Source organism: Halictus rubicundus, chromosome 8, assembly GCF_050948215.1.
Source record: "Halictus rubicundus isolate RS-2024b chromosome 8, iyHalRubi1_principal, whole genome shotgun sequence".
Lineage (NCBI taxonomy): Eukaryota > Metazoa > Arthropoda > Insecta > Hymenoptera > Halictidae > Halictus > Halictus rubicundus.
In genome coordinates this window covers 14,315,565-14,333,729 of record NC_135156.1, presented here as the reverse complement: position 1 = coordinate 14,333,729, position 18,165 = coordinate 14,315,565, and the positions used below count along the sequence as shown (strand labels likewise).

The 18,165-nt window shown below is 42.2% G+C and overlaps 3 protein-coding genes across 4 annotated transcripts in view; 1 reads left to right on the top strand and 2 right to left on the bottom strand.

Moving 5' to 3' along the window:
- Positions 1 to 675: 675 nt before the first annotated feature.
- LOC143356379 (uncharacterized) lies at positions 676 to 7,211 on the bottom strand. 2 transcript variants are annotated; one of them, XM_076792026.1, is made up of 8 exons: positions 6,695 to 7,211; positions 5,822 to 6,450; positions 5,581 to 5,729; positions 5,293 to 5,500; positions 5,005 to 5,202; positions 4,808 to 4,937; positions 4,289 to 4,703; positions 676 to 4,252 (listed from the first exon to the last, which is right to left on the bottom strand). In XM_076792026.1, exons 1-8 carry the CDS (start codon positions 6,864 to 6,866, stop codon positions 3,811 to 3,813), a joined length of 2,343 nt encoding a protein of 780 aa, XP_076648141.1. In that variant the 5' UTR covers positions 6,867 to 7,211; the 3' UTR covers positions 676 to 3,810. The 2 variants fall into 2 exon arrangements, with proteins under 2 accessions (XP_076648141.1, XP_076648140.1); XM_076792025.1 differs by having other exon boundaries at positions 676 to 4,703.
- Positions 7,212 to 7,389: 178 nt separating this feature from the next.
- L(2)k09022 (HEAT repeat containing 1 homolog l(2)k09022) lies at positions 7,390 to 15,371 on the top strand. Its single transcript, XM_076792007.1, has 5 exons — positions 7,390 to 7,571; positions 7,839 to 7,987; positions 8,061 to 13,491; positions 13,858 to 14,308; positions 14,623 to 15,371. Exons 2-5 carry the CDS (start codon positions 7,846 to 7,848, stop codon positions 14,791 to 14,793), a joined length of 6,195 nt encoding a protein of 2,064 aa, XP_076648122.1. The 5' UTR covers positions 7,390 to 7,571; positions 7,839 to 7,845; the 3' UTR covers positions 14,794 to 15,371.
- The window catches only part of LOC143356384 (uncharacterized), a 43,338-nt gene continuing 40,474 nt past the window's right edge, over positions 15,302 to 18,165 (bottom strand). The window contains exons 8-9 of the mRNA XM_076792032.1: positions 16,186 to 16,270; positions 15,302 to 15,877 (exon numbers count right to left, since the gene is read on the bottom strand). Of these exons, the coding sequence (XP_076648147.1) occupies positions 15,808 to 15,877; positions 16,186 to 16,270 (155 nt within the window). The 3' untranslated portion in view covers positions 15,302 to 15,807. The remainder of the gene's footprint in view (positions 15,878 to 16,185; positions 16,271 to 18,165) is intronic.

Sequence of the window (18,165 nt, the reverse complement as noted above, 5' to 3'; positions counted from 1 at the left end):
CGGGCGTTCTAAAAACAACGCCGTGACAGTTGTAAATTTGAAACGGCAAGCGCACACGCGCGCTCGCGTTACTCGCGATGCAATTTGTAACGTAATGGAACCCCGGATTTCAACCTGAGGTGTGCATTCATTCCGACAGAAATGCGCGGGCAAAACATTTTTAACAGAATACGGGAGTTCATGCGCTTGCAAATTGGTCCGCAGAAATGGAAATTAAAGTCACGTTTATTCCTCCATTAGACACGGTGCTGCAAAATGAGATATTCGAATTTTTCTAATTTTCTAGTTTGGTACAGTGGAATTATAAATATATTGTTCCGTCTTTTTTGAAATTCTTAAATATTCAATTGAATTAGAAAAGTTGTGAAGCGAAATATCGAAATTTTTCTAATTTTCTATTTTTCTACGATAGAATCTCTATTATTTGATTGAATAGTGCAATATTTATCTCACGAATATATTGTTCTGAATTTTTCTCAATTCTTTTGTACCGAGGATTAAATTGAATTAGAATTCCATGTTTACTTTTTATAGTGGGCATTGTATTTAGCATAAATGCTTCAAGCTGGATTGAATGACTGTCCCAAAAAATAGACACTGGGCTGAAAGAGGCTCCCCAGGCACTCGCTAACATTTTATCAGCGACTCAAGGATGCACTCTTTTTTTCGAGAGGAAAATAGACTTGAAAAAGCTTAATAATGCAAGCCGGTCCTGACAGCCGATCGATCTTCCGGTGATCTTTTTAGATTCAAAGAAAAGGGAAGGTTCCGGGCAATCCGGAGCCACTTTAAAATGCGTCGACCGGATGAAAAATATCTCTTGAGAGACTAACTTGAGAACCGGCCGCGTCCGAGGCAAAGGCGGTACCAATTACGAATTGATCTCGATGAAAAATTCCCTCGGAACGATCGTGTTCGAGCGATTTGCCCGTTTCCGACTTTGCAGTTTAGCGATGCTTGTGTTCATATATTAAACCGGCAATTCTCCAGCTTAGTGGAAATTAATTCAGCTGTACTTTCGCGCTCAGATCCGTCAGTCTCGAGGCTAATAGTCGGTAATGAAGATTGATGGCGATTAACTCGGGACAGGCTGCACTTTTTGCGTGGCCCCGCAGTGTATTAACCACATCTGAAGAGGTCTAGATTACGATGATTAAACCCACAGGGTGACGCGTTAGTTCTTTTACACTATCGGGCGATGGCTGACACACGAAGCATGTGATGCTTGCTCAATAGAAATCGTACTTTTTGGGTCGTTCATTTCCCAAAAACAAAATAAATAAAAAAAAAAACACTCGGTGTGTTCGTCAATGTTCAAACGATCTCGCTGAGATCACGATTCTTCCCGTTTCTTGTTCGATTGTCGTAGACTAAGCGATAACAGACGAAAATGTTCTTTTTGCGAAGGTATACTGTACACAACATAACCGTGCGAACTATCTGCGAATTGTATCGCGAACCTGTTTGTAGCGTTGCATGTAGACGATGTGTTGATAAGGGAACTGATTTTGTGAACAGCTTGTTTCACGCGAACCACTTACGTTCGTTAATTTACAAAGGAGTGACGTTTGTTTTCTATTGTATCATTGGACCCTCTCGATGGCTGAGTCGCAGCAGGTTTGCTGCTGGAAAATGAACGATTCACTCTTAGAATGTACACGAAGATGAATGAGACGAAATCGATCGAACGGAAGGGTGCTTCTGTATCCTATGAGCGTACAGCATGCGATCATGCAGAATCATTTCGTGTAAAATTGCGTCGGTGATCCTGGGAACTATCTCCGCCATTTTGTTGAGGAGGACCGAATAAACTACCCTTCAAACTAGCTCTTTTGCAAAAATTAAACACAACAATTTAATTCTTCTCCGTGCCTCTATAATTAGCCAAATAATTTCATCCGATTCTCTTGTCGTTTCAATAAATATTTGATATCGATTTCTGTAAGCAAAATTGTGTTATAACTGATTCACTTCTGCAAGCTATGATCCAATTTTTTGGAAAGCAGAAAATTGTGTGAAATAGAGAACTTGAGTTTATTGTAAAATTGAAGTGATGCCAAGATCAACCGATTCCTCGATCACCGATGCAATTATCGCGGACGACGGCCGTTCTTCCGTGCAAAATGCACGATGCTCGTCAAGCAAGACTAAAAAACGAGGGGAACATTTATAACGCGATCCCCAAAATCTCGTGCCAATGCACACCCAAGCAAATTCGCGATGTGATTGCGAATTGAATGGGAACGATCCGCGTCGTGCGAAAAAAAAAAAAAGAAAACGGAAGGGTGCTCGTCGTCCGGCGACGAACGAGATTTGACTAGCGAAATAAAAAGAGGAGAAACAATTCCCACGCAACGAATCTTGAAAGTAGTCAATATCTAATCAATTCCAAAGATACCGTAGCGGTAGACGATTTAAGGAACAAAAAATAAATAAACGCAGAGGAGGCGGAGGAGGAAGAAGTAAAGAAAAAACCATGTACACGTCAGAGACGAGTATAATGCCAATAAGAACGTTGAACACAAAAGAAAAATTTCGAAAAAAAAAATAAATAAAAACAAGAACCTCTTGTGAAACGAACGATGTTCGAGAATGATAAAAATCTTCCATTTAGATTGAACATCATTGTGGAGCATTAACTTATAACAAAAACCGAGTTGTTATTCTGAAACATACGCGTGGTGCGGTTAACGATGCGAAGTGTATATATACGTATTATTATATAATTAATATAGCGATGAGAAAAGAAACCACAAAAAAATGTAGCACATATTTTTAAAGTGAAAAAAAACCAACCGTGTTTTGAGAAGAGTAAATGGAAAATACAAGATGAAAATGTCGGGCGGATAAGCGCGCGCGCGGTGCTGATATCACACGGCACTAATCAGTTTCAAAAATATGCGGAAAGAATGAAAAACGGAATGTGAACCGAATGAATTTCAATCCTGTTAATCATAGGCGAACTAATAATATCAAGCGAGCACCAGTCGATAAAACTAATCGTAGCGTGTTACCTCCGAGAAACGCTGCTAAGAAATCGATCTTCGATCTACGAAGGGATAGGGGTATATAAGAATTACAATGTTTATGAACCAATGCATTTTCATGCCGAGAACAAATAAAATTTGCAAGTCGACTACGACCGTGTTGTTCCTACTTCCCTAATGCTTCCTGGAACAGAATTGAGGCTATTCGATCCTTATCAAAGTTGTTGAAACTAAAATAAACTTTCCCAATCGTCGTGAAAAATGTTCAAATAAAAATTAACATCGCCAAACGCAATCGAACCGGTTCTAGCTTATCAAGTTCTTCTTGTGCTTCAATAAAATTTATTTAAATTTTCTGGCTCCAATTCCATCATCGTTAAATTCGTTCGAACCAGGTGAAAAGGTAAGTTGTCCACCAGACAAAAGAACAGCTGTTCAGTTAATCAGTATCGTGTTTATTCTGACGCCGACTTAAAAATGCAGTAGTCAGTACTTGCTTGATCATTTCATACGTTTGTTTCCTGTATAGAATTACACTGTTCTTAACATATATACAACTGCTTCATAGTGTGTACACAATATACGTTGAAAATGACAAACATCCACAGGACTCCTTCGATTGCCAGACCGTTTAAGCTTAGGAAGAGCTAGCAGCACATGAACAAAAATATATCTTCCATCTCCGAAAGAACGTTGCAGGCGTGTGTATAGAAAAGTTGTACAATATCGCGTGTTTGTATACGGTCTAACACAATATCAATCATTTCCCCCACGTGACAGGGTCGAAGACACGAAACCGGAAGAATAATCTCCTCCGTTACTGTCAGTCGGAAGTAATGTTCTCTAGCTGGGAACTTTGTGGCGCTTCTTTGCTAGTGGAGCTTTGTTCTTGAAGAGACGCCGACTTGTCCGAGTTGGTTTTATCGTTGGCAGCGTCGACGTTTTTCGACCATGAGCAGCTTCTTCTGCCAGGGGACTTGGGCATGGACCAGGTGCTGCTGCGAGATCTTCTCTTGGTTGACGTGGAACGAGATTTAGCCCTGGTAACCTTGACCTTCGATGCCGATCGGTCCCGTCTTCGTCTATACTGATTTCTGCTGTTCGCCTTTGACTTCGAGCGACTCTGGGATCGAGACTTCTTCCGGGATCTCGATCGACGTGACCGTGATTTCGTCGCGGGCGACTTCGTCCTTGACTTCGATCTTCCACGCCTTCGTCTCGATCGCGACCTACTTCTGCTTCTACTCTGCTTCCGACTACGCGACCTAGAACCCGTCCTCGATTTCGATCTCGACCGCGACCTTGACCGTGATCTCGATCTTCCACGAGATCTGGATCTCGACCTGGAGGCCCGCTTTGACCGCGACCTTGATCTCGATCTGGATTTGGACCTCGACTTGCTCACAGATCTGTTGCGGCTGCGGGACCGCGAGCTTCTGTACTCAAACGAATGATAATCCTGGCCGACCAAGTGGGCGAAGTACTTGTAGTATTGTTCGTTGTACAAGTGCGGGTTGAAGGTCTGCAACGAGCGGTGGTTACCAGCGTTTCTCCACAAAAATCCTCGACCACCCCTACCGCGAGAAAATCGACCCCCTCTCGGTATATTTCGTGACAATGTGGGGTAAATCAGTGGCAATGCTGCTTCGTAGTACCATGGCTGTGGGAACCGAGGGTACAGGGTTGGGTACGGAAGAGGTTCCAACTGGGCAGACGCTGGAAAAGAGTAAATTCAATATAGTGTGCTTAAGAATGATTGTCGCGATACTACTAGCACTGAATATCAATTCATTCGTTTTGAAATAATGTGTTAAATTTACCTGCTGACGACGATGGGTAAGTGACATTTGTTGTGAGGACGCTCTTCAACTTTTTCGTCTGCCCTTCCGATTCTGATTCCTCGCTCACACTTGCAGAATTCGCAGAGTCTTTCTCCTTTTTATGTTTCTTCTATAAAGATTCTATTTCTTAAGACCACCACGCTACGCGGATCATAAAATTAAAATCTATCACTTACCTTTTTCTTCTTCTCTTTCTTTGATTTCTTTTCCTTCTTTTTTGATTTTTTATTTTTCTTGTCCTTCTTCCCATCTTTATCATTGTCCTCGGAACTTAACGCTTGGTCGATACCGTCTTGTTTATTGTTTTTCTTATCGTCTTTCTTCCCATCTGTGCTCACTTCATCTATTTTAATTTCATTATTTTCCACTTTTATCTTGAAATACAAAATGTATTTAAAGTAACCTTATAAACTAAGGACCCGTTTTAACGTTAATAAAAAGCTAGAGCATCCTGAAATGAATACCTTTATTCTATCAAACAACTCATCTAACAAACGTATACTTTCGAGTTGCCTTTGTGCTTTTATTAACTTTTGACCCTCCCTGGCTATTTTCATGGACACTTTGTCCTCCTCCTTTTTACGGAATATTGTTATAGCTTTACGTTTCCGTTTTTCTTCCCTTTTCTGCTGCCTGCCATGTTTAGCTACTGTATCTGCTTCCTCCTTTTTCCTGAGGATAAAACTATGTGAGTAACTTGGTATTTTATATACCAGGGTATTTTATCGGCTACACAATTCGTTGTTGTTTACTTGAGCTCTTCGCGTCGTTTCTCTTCAGCCTCTTCTTTCTTCCGTAGTCTTTCCGCTGCCAACGTATCCTGTGCTATCAGGCGTTTTCTTTCGAATTCTCTGTGTGCCACAGAGTTGTCGCTCATGTGCTTTGTTTTATCAAAAGTGATCTGCATTGAACAGTCAAAACATAAGCAATATACTCCTTACCGCGCTAATATTGTGCAACGCGTGCATAGAGAATTGACACCCTGAAACAGACCTTAATGGCAGCAGTGTAAGCATTGTCTCCTTCTTTTTTAAGGATTTTCATACCACGCAATGCGTCCATTGCTCTAACGAAATCCATATATTCAACGTACTGGATATAAGCATCGAAAAATATTCCATCTTCGTAGCTAAACTTATTTATATTTGTGCCTAAACGCATTCTAGACCTATATGAATCAGCAGCAGGTACATCGATTCTCCTCAGTGTTCCCCACTTTTTGAAAATTTTGCTGATCAACGATTCGCTAGGCATAGTTGAGCCATCTTCTATGAACCACTTGACTGGCAAGCCTGTTATATGAACCGTGTCAGGCCTTTCGCCCGCTTTTAGTTCATTCATATTCTTTGTATCTCTAAAGTATGAATCCCAGCTATGCCTTGTGGGAAAGTCATCCTTTGCCTCTGCTGCACGGACTTTTAAAACGTTGGGGAATCCAGACAGATTCAGGCGTTGGGAATCCAGCCTTGCAAGCACACGCTGTAGCCTGCATCTGTCTTGCAGGTCTCCCTCCAATCTGATAAATTCCAGCGTGCTTTTGGCTACCTTCAGAGACGCAAACTCGTCCGGTAGTATAAGGGCACGTATCTTCTCCATTACTTCCCATGTTGATATAGTTTTTCCTGTTTATATCGCAGTTAATTTTCTGTAAAAACCTATTGCGCTAAACATAATGTATGTAAGTATAAATTGTCACAAAATGTAAAGGGACTGCATGAATTTCCTGTTAGAAAAATCAATGTTATTAAGCGACACAACAAGTGAGAAAATCAATGAACCTGGAATATCGATAGATCTTCTCATTCCCCATTATATAGGACAGAGACAATCGAAACTATAGAGTTAGCAGAGTCGTGGACATTTTACCTGGGACTTTCAGTTGGGGAAGATTAACGGACACGTTTATTTTTGCAACTGGTTTCAAATAAAGCGCGCGTGGCGTATACAGGGGCACGATATCGCTGAGATCCCTACAGCTCCGAAATTGGTTAACAACCTCACTACTGGAATTTTCACCTACCTTCTTACCATCGCTCATTATTAATCAAATATACGTGTATGGTCAACAAAATACGCAATGCTCGCGGACAAGATTATATGTACTTTTAAATATCTATCTTACGACAAAAGCAAACCAAGCGAGATGAAAATTGTTCAGTAGAGAGGTTGTATATCCATTCGAAACGATGATCTTCCAGACGCCGATTCTTCTCTTCCACTTCACTCGAAATATCGTTTTCCTCGTCGCGAATTGGTTCACTCTCACCGATCTACATCCCGTTAATTCACCAACTTCGTTTGCAGTGAAACCATTTCGCGTTCTGTCAGTGTAAATACCAACAGCTACTTCGAAAGACACAATTGGACACAATACACCTCCATCAATGGCACCCACACGGCCGAGTCCAAGATATCGGAGAAGAAACGAGAGTGCATAGTGCATGGGGTGTCGGTGCATCAAACTTTTGCACCAGCGATCGTGCTGCACCAAGCGGACAAAAATCTAACCTATATTATTAGCGATTGTTCCCATCATGTGGTGACAAGGTTCGTGCTTGCCAATGGCCGCCTACAGTGTTGGCACATGGTTAATTTTGGTGTAGTGAACTGTTAATATTTTAGACATAGTCATTCTATTTTTTAAATATTTTTGTATATAGTGTTGACGAGTGTTCACAGAGCTGTTAATTATACATAGATCTGTTACGGGAGTTTGTGATAGTGTATTAGATTAGTTGACAAGGTGAGGTTATGTACGTTGAATCTGTGTGAAAGAAAATGTTTGACGCTTACGAACTACAAAATAATTTTATTCTTTTAATATCGTGTAAGCACGATGGTTACACGTGTGAAATTTGAAATGTCTCTGATGCACGTCTTTTAGGCGTCAAACATTTCGTTTCTGAGTGTTCCAATATTTTCATAGTACACCATATACATTTTCTGTATCACATTTACATTTTCTGTTTGTGTCTTTCTTCTTTTCAACTTTGTCATCAATTTATTCGAGGTTCAAAATGGCTACATCCCTTGCGGAACAATTGAAGAAGCTGAGGACTCCTCAGACCAATATACTCCTACAAGACAGGAAGCGCCTTAGCTTGCTCTTCGACCCTAAAGAGGCTGCCAACCTAGACAGAGAAACAGCCTTGAACATAGGTAATGAATCGAATTTACTTGTGAATAATTCAATATAGCAATTACCTCTGTAATGTAAATAATATTTTCATAGGTCAAAATGGACTACAGGAATTAATAAAGCTATCAGACTTGTTTTTGGAGTTCGAGAGGACACTCTTTGCACAAAGTTCCTTGAGCCTCGAGCGTTCTGTGCAAGATATCAAAGTCAATAAGAAGCTGGATGGAGAGATTGAAAGGTTTCTCATTCTCTTGTCTCCATACTTTCTACTCAATAATGCTCACAAGGTACTCGAATGGTTGATATACAGATTTCGTGTACATGAATTCAATAGAGACCAATTTCTCTTGCTAATATTACCTTACCACGAGACCAGAATGTTTGTGAGAGCGTTACAGCTGCTAAATTTGTCAGATGCAGCTGATAAGTGGCATTGGTTAGAGCCTCTTCAAAAGCCTGGTGTTCCTTTAGCTTCTATAACACTGATCAATCGTCTTAGCACCGATAATGCTCTGTTAAAGCTCATTTGCAGTCATGTTGCCAATGCCACAAAAGTATATTCAGAGAAAGCAACTTGTCTGAGCACTCTATACGCGTTTTACACTACATCTATTTTGGGGATTATTAATCGGTTGCCCACGATGTCCGAGGTTCAGATAGGTCATATGTTACCGACCATTCTGAAGGGCTTAGAGACTCCTATAGGCGATTTCGCAGCTAGCACTTACATGATCCTATCGATGTTGATGAGCAAAATGCAATTGAACAACGAGACGACCGAGAAGTTGCTTTTGAAGATATTCAAGAAAACGCATCTCAAGGAAGAAGCGCTGACTTTGTTATTTTTCATGTACAACACACCTGTTCACCCACTCACCACAGTCTCGAAAGGCCTCGCTGTTCGATTATCAGAGCTCTCCTGGTTCATTCCTCTGGCAATAAAGCTTCAGTCATCCAACACGAATACGCTGAAGTTCATCGTGCCTCTAGTGCAAACTAGTTGTAGCGTGATCATGGAGGAATTTCCAGAAGGGGCTCCATCAACAACGTCGAAAGTTCAGAACATGGTGAGCGAGATTCTGATTCGAGTCAAACTGGACAATAACGGCGTGGATAGCATACTGTGGAACGTTTTGGAGAAAGAATTCCTCACAAAAAACACGTCCAGCGAGGCGAAGAACTTCTTAATGAGTTTGTGCCAATGTCTCGAGAGGACCTATCCCGAAAGATTCGACGACTACTTGAAGCGTCTTATGAGACGCAGCGACAACGACAATGACTCTAAGCTAGCACTGCAGTTCCTTACGTCATGGCATTTCGGAGCCAAAGACACGCAGGATTCCATGGGGATCCTGGACAGATTAATTCACATTAGCCCAGAGCAAAGGATTATGGCTTTGGAGTCCCTAGCTAAAAAGAATTTGAACTTCCCGGAAAGTGTTCAGCAGATGCTGACAAATACATTACTAGCTAGGTTTACTGATAGCGAGGTGAATGTGGTCCAGGCTTTGCTGTCCGTGCCCACGGAACGTTTAACAAGTCTCATTCCCGTGGACATGTTGGTGGACGAGTTGAAAGTATTGCTTTCGACGTGCCATAGTAGTCATAGAAAACCATTAGCGAAGCCAGCGCTAAAAATCCTTTTAGCGCTCTGCGAAGTGGGAGACGACACCAGCGTCTTCATCACAGCCTTGCCATATATGTTTCCAAACGACGACGCTGATGTATCGGCTGCTATGGAAGTACTGAAGTCGAATTTCGCTAAGAAAAATGCTTACATGCAGTGCGTCCAGAAGGACTTAGGCAAATCGCCTAACGCAGAGGCAGTATCATCGGCAGCCTTCCACAATATACTAAACTGGCAGCTGTTGCCCCAGCCGGAAAGCATACTGACCGCCATGAAGCAACAAATGAGTCATGGTGATGCAGGCTCCATGTTCTTCAAGCTGATCTTGTTAGGATCCGTGTGCAGAGTACCTGTTGGCTCTCTGAAAGACGAGATCGCCTCGGAAGTGATCGAGATGGCCGCAGACATGATCAAGAAGTTCCCCCAAGTCAAGATGATCCAGAACTGCAACAACATAACTGGTAACAATATAAAGTGCGCTATTGAATTGACCTCGCAGGGAGTCCTGCCACTCCAAGTGGGCACGTACGTCCTTGAAATGGTCCACAGGCGGTTGGATCTGAAGCAAAACTCCAAGTTCGACTTCGAGAACAATCCACACCGGAGCAACTTGATACTGAGACTCCTCGAAATATTCTTCGAGGGAATAACCGAAAGACGCTGGTTCAGGCATTACTACAGATGCTTGCAGATATTCTTCCAGAGACACTTCGCTACGGTGAGAGATCTGCTCCGCTTTCTGTCTCAATTGTACATCAAACCAGTCAAGGTACAAACGTCGTATCACTGCCTGAAAATATCTCTGGTGCTTCTAGACCAGTGCAAGTCGAGGCAGTGGGTGTTCCAGGACAAGGTCTTCGTGACCAACTTGCTGCTCTCGCTCGCTAGGGAGAATAACGATTGCCGAACAGCCGCGATAGACATCCTGAAAAAGCTCGTGCAAACCTTCAGCTTCACGAAGGAGCCGTTTTTGGCGTTGCTCCAGGAACTGAACACATGGAGTTCGGAAATATCCATCGACCCCGATCAGTTGTCTCTGTCTCTTTACGTTCTGCTTTCCCCAGATCCAGATGTGTGCGCGCAAGTGAAGTCCGATTTGCGGAAGAGGCTGCAACAGGCGCAGCAGTCGTTGTTCAATCTGATCATGGATCCCGAGACTCCGATCCATATTATATCGCAACTGCTGGACATCTTGGTCCACGTGGACGGGCCAACAATACTCCAACAACTAGCACCCCTAGGGCTCCAGCTTCTGCGGACCCTGTCCACCGAGTCCAAAAACAAATTCGCCGGAAACGCGCTGAAGAACATTCTCCGGAGATTCAACAGCGCAACAGCGAAAGCTCTCACCGAGGATCAGGTGTGGCAGCTGTTCGAGGCTAGCATAATAGAGCACAAGGTCGAGGTGGTCTCAGAAGACGGGGTTCAGCAGTCGCCGAGTGTCATCCTTCTGAAGCAGATACAGAAGACATTCTTCGAAAGCGTTGGAAAAATATCATCCGACCTTCAAAACAAGATCCTGACGAAGTTAGTGGACGTGCTCTCTGACTGTGACATGAGCAACGTCATTTCCACGGCTAATAGGGCTATCAGGAGGATACATGTGAACGCGCAGCTAATCGTGAACGAGCTGCGGAAGATGAAAAATCTCAAAGACCAGCAGGTAAATGATGCCACGGCGAAGAGGAAGAAGCGGTTGAGCTATGTGCACAACATACCCGACCCGACCATAATCAACAGGAAGGAATGGAAGCACGGAGTGACGCTGTTGGAGTTCGTGCAGAGCGCGGACAACATCGAGCAAGAGGAACTGCTGTATCCAATTTTATTCGACTTGTTGAAGACGTGCCTCAGCTTCGAGGAACAGAGTCCCATAGAGTACACCAATCAACTGCTGCTGTCCACGATCCACAGGCTTGCTGTGAAGAAGTTGCCTATAAGTGATGCTCATCTCCAAGTGGATATGATCACCCAGTGTATCAGGACATCGAGAAACCCACAGACTCATCATCATGCTTTGCTGGTTCTGGTGGAGTTGTTGAAGATAGTCGACGTCCGATGCGCTCTGTACACCATCATGCCTATATTCACCTTCATGGGCAGTTCTGTGGTTCGTCAGGACGACGCTTACTCGATACAGATAATCTCCAAGACCATCGAGACGGTGTTTCCCATCATCAACGCGGCGGAAAACGAGACCCACGCTTGTGAGATCCTGAGGACGTTCATCATCTCTCTGCCCGATATTCCTGAGCACAGAAGGACGCCTTTGTTCGTGAAGCTGCTGCAGCTGCTGGACAATCACTTCCACCTGTACTATCTCCTCACCTTCGAGAGCCACGTTGTCGCCAGAACAATGCGCATTACCAACCAGAAGACAGCCGGCCAGAGGCTCGAGTTCGCCCTGCAGGTGTCCCAGGAGTTTCCACCTGCCAGGCTCATCCAAGTTTGCGTGAAGCTCGCGCAGTTCATGAAAGAACTACCGATAGACATAGAGGGAGAGGAAGACAGAAAGGCAGCCATGTCCTTCAAGTACAAGCACATCTTCGACGTCGCGAACAGCAGCCCCAAACACCTGAGACACTACAAGTACATCCTGGTCCAGTTCCTGAGTAACTTGTTATCATCTCCTGACTTTATTAACCGAGTTGCTGAGCTAGACTCCAGCGAGGCGGATAATATGAAGGCTTATTACGATCAGCTGATGGTGGAGTTGATCTTGTTGATCCAGAGCACCTCGAAGAACGCTGACAAGCACCAGGGCAAACCTTTGGCGAAGTACTGGAAGGTGCTTCTGCATCATCTGTATGACGTGCTGGATTTGGTCAACAATTTGTTACCGAATGGTACCTTCTTGTTCAGCGTGAAGCGTCTGATGGAACATGAGCTGCTGACAGTGAACAGAAAGGCGTTAGAGCTTTTAAACGCTCGTCTACAGCAACGCAAGTTCGGGGAAGAGGACTATGCTGATCTGATGAGTTTGATCGAGCCGCTGCTGGAGATCATTCAGACTAAGACGAAATCCGAGACTCAAGAGCAGGAGATTGTTCAGCAGACTGTTCTTATTACGCTGAAGCTGCTAGCTAAATTGCTAGCTGCAGATAATCCTACAGTGTTCAAACCGATCCTCGACATGACCACCGAGCTTCTGAAGACGAGAGAGGGTCCAGTGCTAGGCAGCGCAGCGCTCTGCGTAGCCGAACTTTGCAGCTCCATGCGCATCCATGCTATTCACAGCTTGAACAAGTTCGTCCCAGCCATTTTGCAGCTGCTGGAGAACCATTGTCATCAAGACGTGCCTGATGTAATAGTGGTCAGCATAGTCAGCGCGTTGCAGAAGATCGTCGACTCCGTTGGCAACTTCCTGTCCCTCTACTTGGACCAATTGTTATCCGAATTGGCACGATTGAATTCTTTATACACTGACACCGAACACCCGAAGATTGGTGTGGTGGTGTCGAGGTTGAGAGCAACCACGCAGAAACTATCTAGTTGCATACCACTTAGAGTACTTCTGCCAGCAGTGAACAGAACGTACAATACATTGTTCAGTAAAAAGTCCTATCAGTGTATTCCTGCGCTGATGACTGTCCTGGCAGAGTCATTCAACAGTGTTCAACCGAATGAATTAAGTGCGGCTATACCTGATCTAGGTACCTTCTTCTTGAAGGTCCTACAGCTGCGGGAAGATTTGAATAGTTCCGAGGGTGACATGGAAGTAGATGGTGCTGAACTGACCTTGGAAGATGTAGTGGTCGTTGAAGAAAACGCGAGTAAAGCGCTGGTCGCCTTGGTCCTGAAACTGAGCGAGGCCACGTTCAGACCTCTGTATTACAAGCTGTATGACTGGGCTGCCAGGAATCCACAGCACAAGCAGCGAAGCATCACTTTCTACAGGTTCGTATCGCTTACGGTAACTTAGTATCGCTTTTCAAATGCTTAGTGTGTCTACGAGATTGTCAAGGGCAGCTGCATGGTCAAGGTGTCTCACCTAACTTGGATATTTTACATCTGAGTATAGGAATATTTCTCACTTCTGTGTTTCCGAGATCTATCAATTTTTTAAATCATAGTTTTAACACTAGGTGTACAGGTAAATATGCTTTCACGAGGAATTACTTTAAATTACTAAAATTTAGATTCTCGTTATTCTTATTAAAAAAATGTAAAATAGTCACTTTTGGTACTCCATAAATTTAGTGTACTACCAATTTAATTTTGTCGCTACATATCATACAAACATTTTCCACTTTTTCTTTACAGACTCTCAGCCAACATAGCAGAGTCTCTGAAATCGTTATTCGTGCTATTTGCTGGTCATTTCCTCAAGCATGCAGCAGTATTGTTGAGCAGCAACAATCCAGCAATCACAGAGGAACCTCAAGAAATGACTCTACCAGAAGAGACCAACAAAATCGAGCTGGTTGAAGCTATTTTGCTGACGCTCTACCGAGTCTTCAGCTACGACGCCCACAATTTTGTGAATCAGGAGAGGGTAGAGACCTTGGCACAGCCAATTGTAGATCAACTGGAGAACACTATGGGAGGCAGAGAAGAGTATGAGAAGAGGGCTAGCGAATTAGTGGTTCCTTGTATAGCAGCATTCGCTAACGCCATTGCTGACGACTCTCTACACAAGCAGCTGGTCTACCAAACGTTGCTGAAAACTAGACACGCGAAACCTCATGTCAGGAGTGCTGCATTGAACGCGTTGGTGAGTGAACATTTATTTATACTTGGATTTTACAGCTGTTATTCAATTCCGAAAACTGAATTCGAAATTATTAATTGTATACTAATTAGACCTTATATTGATGTGTGGATTGGAATTTGTTTTTCTTGAAAAATTGTGGTACGTGGATACCTATCTGTTGGATAATTTTCTGTCTTGGCTCGAAGACAGTTTTAGTAAAACGAGGATGAGAAGCTAACATTTTAGAGGCGTGAATATTTATTGGATAGTAAAACGTTAATGCATAGCGGAACTGTGTATTAACCGAACTGGATCGTAAACTTGTTTTAACACAGGTGGAGATCGTAAGGAAGCTAGGAGAAGACTTTATGCCGCTGTTACCGGAGACTATACCTTTCTTAGCGGAGTTATTAGAGGATGAGGATGAAGCTACGGAAAAGTGTGCACAAAACGCAGTACGCACATTGGAGGAGATCTTAGGGGAACCGTTGCAAAAGTACTTTTAAACTAGTTTTAGTCTTTTCAAGTATTTACTTGGAACAATGTACAAGTAAATTTATATATAATAATTTAATAAAACAAGTCCATTTTTACTCTAATATCATAATCCCCCAATTGAATGAGGTGAAAAATGATAATTCTGGACTATCATCGGAAGAAAATGTATGAGACCTAAGGTTGAATGACAGAACGTACTTTTAAGCTAGATAGTATTTACAATTATTGATAATGTACAAAGCCATATATATATATATATAGTAATTTAATAAAAACAAGTCAATTGTAACTCCAACTCCATAATCTACTTGATCATGATGGGAATTAACATTGAGGAAAAACGAGTGAAGCAAGGGGTGAAAGAGACAAAGTAATTTTAACATAGCCTTAGTGCCTATTCGTTAATAATTTAATAAAACAAGTACATAGTTTACTCTAAGTGTAAGACTGAAAACCGATGACTATGGACCAACATCGGAGGAAAACATATGATACAAAGGATGAAACACAGAGACATTAAGAAAACATCTGTTTATTCTTAACTTAGTCACAATTTGGACGAAATATAGAATATATTATTTCCTTATATTATAATACATTACCGTAAATGTGTGTTGTGTGAGTGAGTGAATGTGTGTACGTCGAATTATGGCAGCACTAAATAGGCGCCTGAGTTCTAACATTGACAGCGAATTTATGCGTTTACAAGAGCGCATTTTGTTATAGTCTTTATGAGTGTCCCCGAATAAGGTCGCGCGGAAATATTGTTTCTCGTTCCGTCACGAGAATGCTTGTTTCTACGAAGAACGTTTGAGTGTGACGACAAACATGAATTTCGAAAATTCCTCGACTCCTCGACGACCATTTTCCTGTGACTTAAAAACGTCTTTTTAAGCTGCTAGAGAATGGTCGAGGCCTCGAGATCAATTCTTGGAGATCATCCTCGTAGAAAAATGCAACGTAGGCCTCCTCGCTGACGTTTCTGCTGGCACCGTGAACTTAATTGTCAATTTCTCAGCGGATCACACCTGCGGCACTTCCGGCGAGCTCTGCAGGGCCATCTCCTCGCCCTGCTCTAATGGTGGAACTTTCCTGAAAAACAATTTTTTACAATTAATAGAAATACAGAAACTTCACTCTTTAAACATCGTGGAAATTTTACATAATTTTCTGTACACTCATTTTTCAGAAATAATTGCAATTCAAGGCTTTATAACTACTCTGCGGCTTTATGCAAATGTCTACCTGCGAATTTGCATCTATTTTAAATTTATTAATTTTTCACAAATTTTTACTGCCGAATTAATTTTTGAAGGCCCATCAAATTCCACGAAAAAGAGACTCGTGTATGAGAAGTTAGTAGTTTAATTGGCACAAATAAAACCAGGAACTTTACCCACCTTTTTCTGTACTGGAAGATAATGTAGACGATGATGGCATTGCCAACAAACAGCAGTGCAATTAGGACGGTCGGCAGTACGACATCTGTAAGGTTAAAGCAGTCAGATGTGATTAGTGTGTATCTAGCAACCGCGTGCAGTTTTTCATGCAGCCTCGCTTAAGTTGGTGCACCGGCCATCTTGGTGCACGCCCTCGAGCGTGGCACAGTGTACTTTGAACGGGCGCTGACTAATCGGTCGAAGTTTGCCGTTAACGTGATCATTTCCGTGCCGAGTTCCCCTCAATCGAGTATATCAATTGTAATTAATAGAGAAATCGTGTTTTTCGTTGTGCCGAGTCATTGGTGCAGCGTCATTGGAAGCTTGAACTTCCTTCAAGAACTGATCATTTAGTGTCTCCTACAATTTTACAGACATAACTTTCTGGACAAGGAACTTACAATTTGGCAATTACTATCTGATTACTGGAGATTACTAAATTTTATAAATGCAACTTTCTAGACGGGGAATTTAAATTACATTTTGGCAATGCATTTCGACGAAATGTTCGTCATTAAGATGAAAATTGAGTGGGAAAGCTAGGAGAAAGGAGAAATCGAATTCAAGGGTAGCAAGAATCGATGCAGGCGAGCTTGAACTTGGCCCATTTATGTCTTTTATGGATGCTAATAAATGTAAATTGGAAGTGACCCCTATCTTCGATGAAACTGATAACTGCTAGTCAATTGACAGAGAATTCGATCAGAATGCAAGGTACATGTCACTGATTTCTTCAAGCTCCGTCAAAAGTGACAACGATAAGGTGTAATGTTGATTTCCGAGCGTGATTGGTCCAGGGACCAACAATGCAACGAAAAAATGAGGAAACGATAAGAAACCGGGAAGTTTATGCAATCTCTTTAGTATGTGCTATCTCGGTACTCGTTGCGTTAATTCCAACAAAGCAAGGCCAATGGACTATAATATCATCGATGATTGTTCCGTAATATCGGGATGCAAGTGCAAGCTTATAATCATGGAGATTCCTGGACTTTCTCCGCTCGAATGCAGCAACTATTCGAGCGGGGATAATTAATGATAATTACTTAGCAAACGCCAACAAATTGCTGTCACGTTATCACTCTGTTTCACCAGATGTTCAATATTTAATTTCGAAGATCTCTGTTGCGGAGGACAAATAAACTTCCGTATGAAAGCTGTTCTTAACAGATCTACAATTCCATTAAAAAGACAATTATGTAACAATCTTCAGAAAATTGCAACGATATTATCCATCTGTTTAATCAGACATTTAATTTCGAAGGTCTCTATCTTCAGTGATCACTGTTCTTAAAAAATCTGAAATTCAATTAAAAAGCAACAGAAACTTCCCTTGTTGTATTTTGTTATTGTAGCACAGTCGTTACAATTGATTAATAAAAAAAAATGGGAGTAGACGAAACGAGTGGATGACATTTGAGCGAAGCTATTAATGAATGTTCGAACCATGTTAAAGAAATATGTAATAAGTGCAATGGTACGTTCTCGTGACGAACAATTACATATTACATAAGATCGAATTGCACCGTTAGTACTGCAATTGTAATTTCGAACGTCATCCGCGATTACATAACAATTACGTTGGCAAGGAATTTTCTACTGTTCGAAGTTTTAGAGTGGTCGAGAATTGCACACGAGTGCAATTGCTGCGTGCACGTGTGTTATCTTATCGAAGAGGCAACAAGGTGCTCGCAACGAAACCTGACCTTTGCCTCCAACATTTTCCACTATTCACCTTCTCGGGGATTCATGCAATTACTATGCTTCCATTATCGATGGCATAGATATCGACGACGATGTTATGTCATCCTCACGTGAACCAATTGTTTATTCAGATTTAAGGGGATTAGTCAAATAATTCCACACGTGAATAACACGGTAGTCACGGTAGTTTAAATGACAATGGCGATCTCTCACTACTTTCAAGCGCTCCATTTTTAG